This window comes from Chaetura pelagica, unplaced genomic scaffold (assembly GCF_000747805.2).
Source record: "Chaetura pelagica isolate M959 unplaced genomic scaffold, ChaPel_1.0 scaffold205, whole genome shotgun sequence".
Taxonomy (NCBI): Eukaryota; Metazoa; Chordata; class Aves; order Apodiformes; family Apodidae; genus Chaetura; species Chaetura pelagica.
This window is the reverse complement of record NW_009953318.1, coordinates 753983-756556: the sequence shown is the minus strand read 5'-3', so window position 1 is coordinate 756556 and position 2574 is coordinate 753983. Positions and strand designations below refer to the sequence as shown.

General features: G+C 41.6%; 1 protein-coding gene across 1 annotated transcript in view; it reads right to left on the bottom strand.

Annotated features, from left to right (window-relative positions):
- The window catches only part of DYDC1 (DPY30 domain containing 1), a 6737-nt gene extending 5123 nt beyond the window's left edge, over positions 1–1614 (bottom strand). The window contains exons 1-2 of the mRNA XM_009998127.1: positions 1468–1614; positions 1257–1379 (exon numbers count right to left, since the gene is read on the bottom strand). Coding sequence (XP_009996429.1) covers positions 1257–1379; positions 1468–1614 — 270 coding nt within the window. The remainder of the gene's footprint in view (positions 1–1256; positions 1380–1467) is intronic.
- Positions 1615–2574: the final 960 nt, after the last annotated feature.

The window sequence follows — 2574 nt, the reverse complement described above, 5'->3', positions numbered from 1 at the left end:
CCCATGACTTACTGAAGATGATGGAGAGTGGCCTAGCAATGACCTCCGCCAGCTCCCTCAGCACCCTTGGGTGCATTCCACCCGGACCCATTGATTTATGGATGTCCAGATTACTCAACTGATCCCTAACCCAGTCCTCATCTACCATGTCAAACTCCTCATCTATCTTGACTACTTCTATATATTATCAAAATACACACAAATACCTGACTACAGCCAAAATGGTGTAAGGTTAAAAAAATGTGTCTAATATGAGTATTGTTCAACATCTTTCCTTTAGTTTACATGTAATAATTTATTTAATTGTCTGTTAATTATCTCTAAGACACAATCTCATATTCTTAATTGCATTTACTACTTTAAATGACTCATAAAATCCTAAGCACATAACTTTTGGTCTGCAAATTAGTAAATTCCAGATTTTAAAAGTGTAAATGAAATAAAATTAATGTCCCTTACACTAGAACTGGGCTTAACATGATCAGCACAGACTTAAAATTTCACTTTTGATTTTAACATTGTAAAACCAGGTAACCAGGTAAAAAAATCCAGTTAGACAATGTCAACATTACCACAGCAACAAGAGGCTGTTACATGTGGGCAAATTCCTGTGACTCCTTTACAAAGGATAGCTAGAAACAGAGATGTTATCTTTATTTTTCACATTTCCAGTCCACATAGTATAGGATTCAAAGTGCTTTATGCCAACAGAATGCTTGGGTAGATAAAGCAAGAAAAAGGCACCTCACTGGCTCAAGCTAAAATATGCAATCATGATTCACTGATTCCCAACCATGTTCAGGACTCTGTGCGTATATATTCACATTAGCTTCTTTTTTGTCTTAAATCTATTACACTGAAGTAGCTTGAGACAATGACTGGTTATTATTCCCAAGCCTCCCAACAGGCCTGTCAACATTTTTTCAATGATTTCTAGCTTAATTTACACAAGCAATTGTTCATAAATAACTACAAAAGACAGTAATTTTATATTGCTTCTTGTGCAAGTCTTACATTGCTTTTTACCTTAGGTTCCTTAATTTTTGTATAACATTTTACAGCACAGTTACGTAAGTTTTCCTTCCCATGTGCTGACTAATAATTTCAGTTATTATTTAGAAAAGTGAGATTAAAATACTTGGTTTAGGCTACCCTCTCTGAAAATCATTATACAGTCTTTAGAAGTATACAGAGCACTACAAGACGCCACAGCATCACATAGTATTTATAATTATATATTATTAAGTATTAGTAACCTGACGCTGTTCTTCAAGTTTCTCCTGGATCATTAACTCTTCTTCCTTCATTTTTCTTAACATTTCGAGTTCTGCCAGAGCTGCCTCCCGTTCTTTTTCCAGCTCAATCCTCTCCAACATTCTCTATTTCAGAGATAACACAGAATCAATTACAAAAATAAACGGCATCAACTACATTGCCTTGATTTTTTTTTGCCCAAGATGGAACCACCTTGTTTTCTTCATCTAAGATTCTTCTGTAATTGTAAATCCAATGTGCCAGATACTCTATTGGATCTGCTGGCCGATGCTCTACAATCTCTGCCAGGCCCTTTTTCAGGCAACTTCCCAAGCATCTCTTCAGGTACTGTGACTCCATTCAGATCTACTAACAACAACAACAACAACAGACATTAGCCATCAACATCAGACTTAAATTAGGGTTTTTTTAAGAATTCTTGCCTCAGGCATCGAATAATGAATGCAACATTACTCCTTTTATTAACCTGACAATTAATGAAAGTTATTTAATATTGGTTTACTTTTTTAAAACCTCCAACCACAGATCAGTTGTATCAAGCACAGTCTTATGCTGTTTGGCACGTATACTTCAGGAACTGCTTGGAAATACGCTGGTCAGCATGACAGCAAAAAAACCCACCTTGGAACCACAACGGGACATGAAAAAAAACTTCCATACAGATATTTGAAGAACAGTGACATTAACAGTGTTAATGATTACGGGCAGATTTTATTCTGAACTAACAAAGGTATCTTTGGGACAGGCTCACAAGACCAGGGTGTAAAGCAATCACTCTGTAAGTTATGAAAGGAACAGGTCTCTGCGCACACACAAGGTTTGACAGGCCCTGCACCAGTAAACACACAGTACATATGAAATCTGACTTTTGCGATGCTAAAACACCCTCCGTTTGCTGCCAACCCGTGTCAGGCGGCCCCAGCCCGGCGGAGCCAGGATCCGGGACCCAGAACACCTCACTGTCCACACTGGCTCCTGAAGTGACAGCTGCTGAGCAGCTGTCAGGACCCTGAGGGCGCTAGCGGACCTTAATTATCCTAATCACTTTCACCTGCTGCCTCCACCCTCTGCCCAGGGCTCTATTTAAGGTCAGGCCGGGGCGCTCACCTTTCCCCGGTTCCGCTCCCCTGGTGCCGTTCGGCTTTCCGGAGTGGACCTAGCACGGAACCGCGCCTCATCCCGCGCTCCGTGGGCGGTCACCGGGATCCGGTGCTGTCACCACCACGCCCCCGGCACGGGGTGAGGTACCGGCCCGGCCCGCGCTGTGCCTGCCCGGGGCTCCCGCCGCCCGTCCGAGGG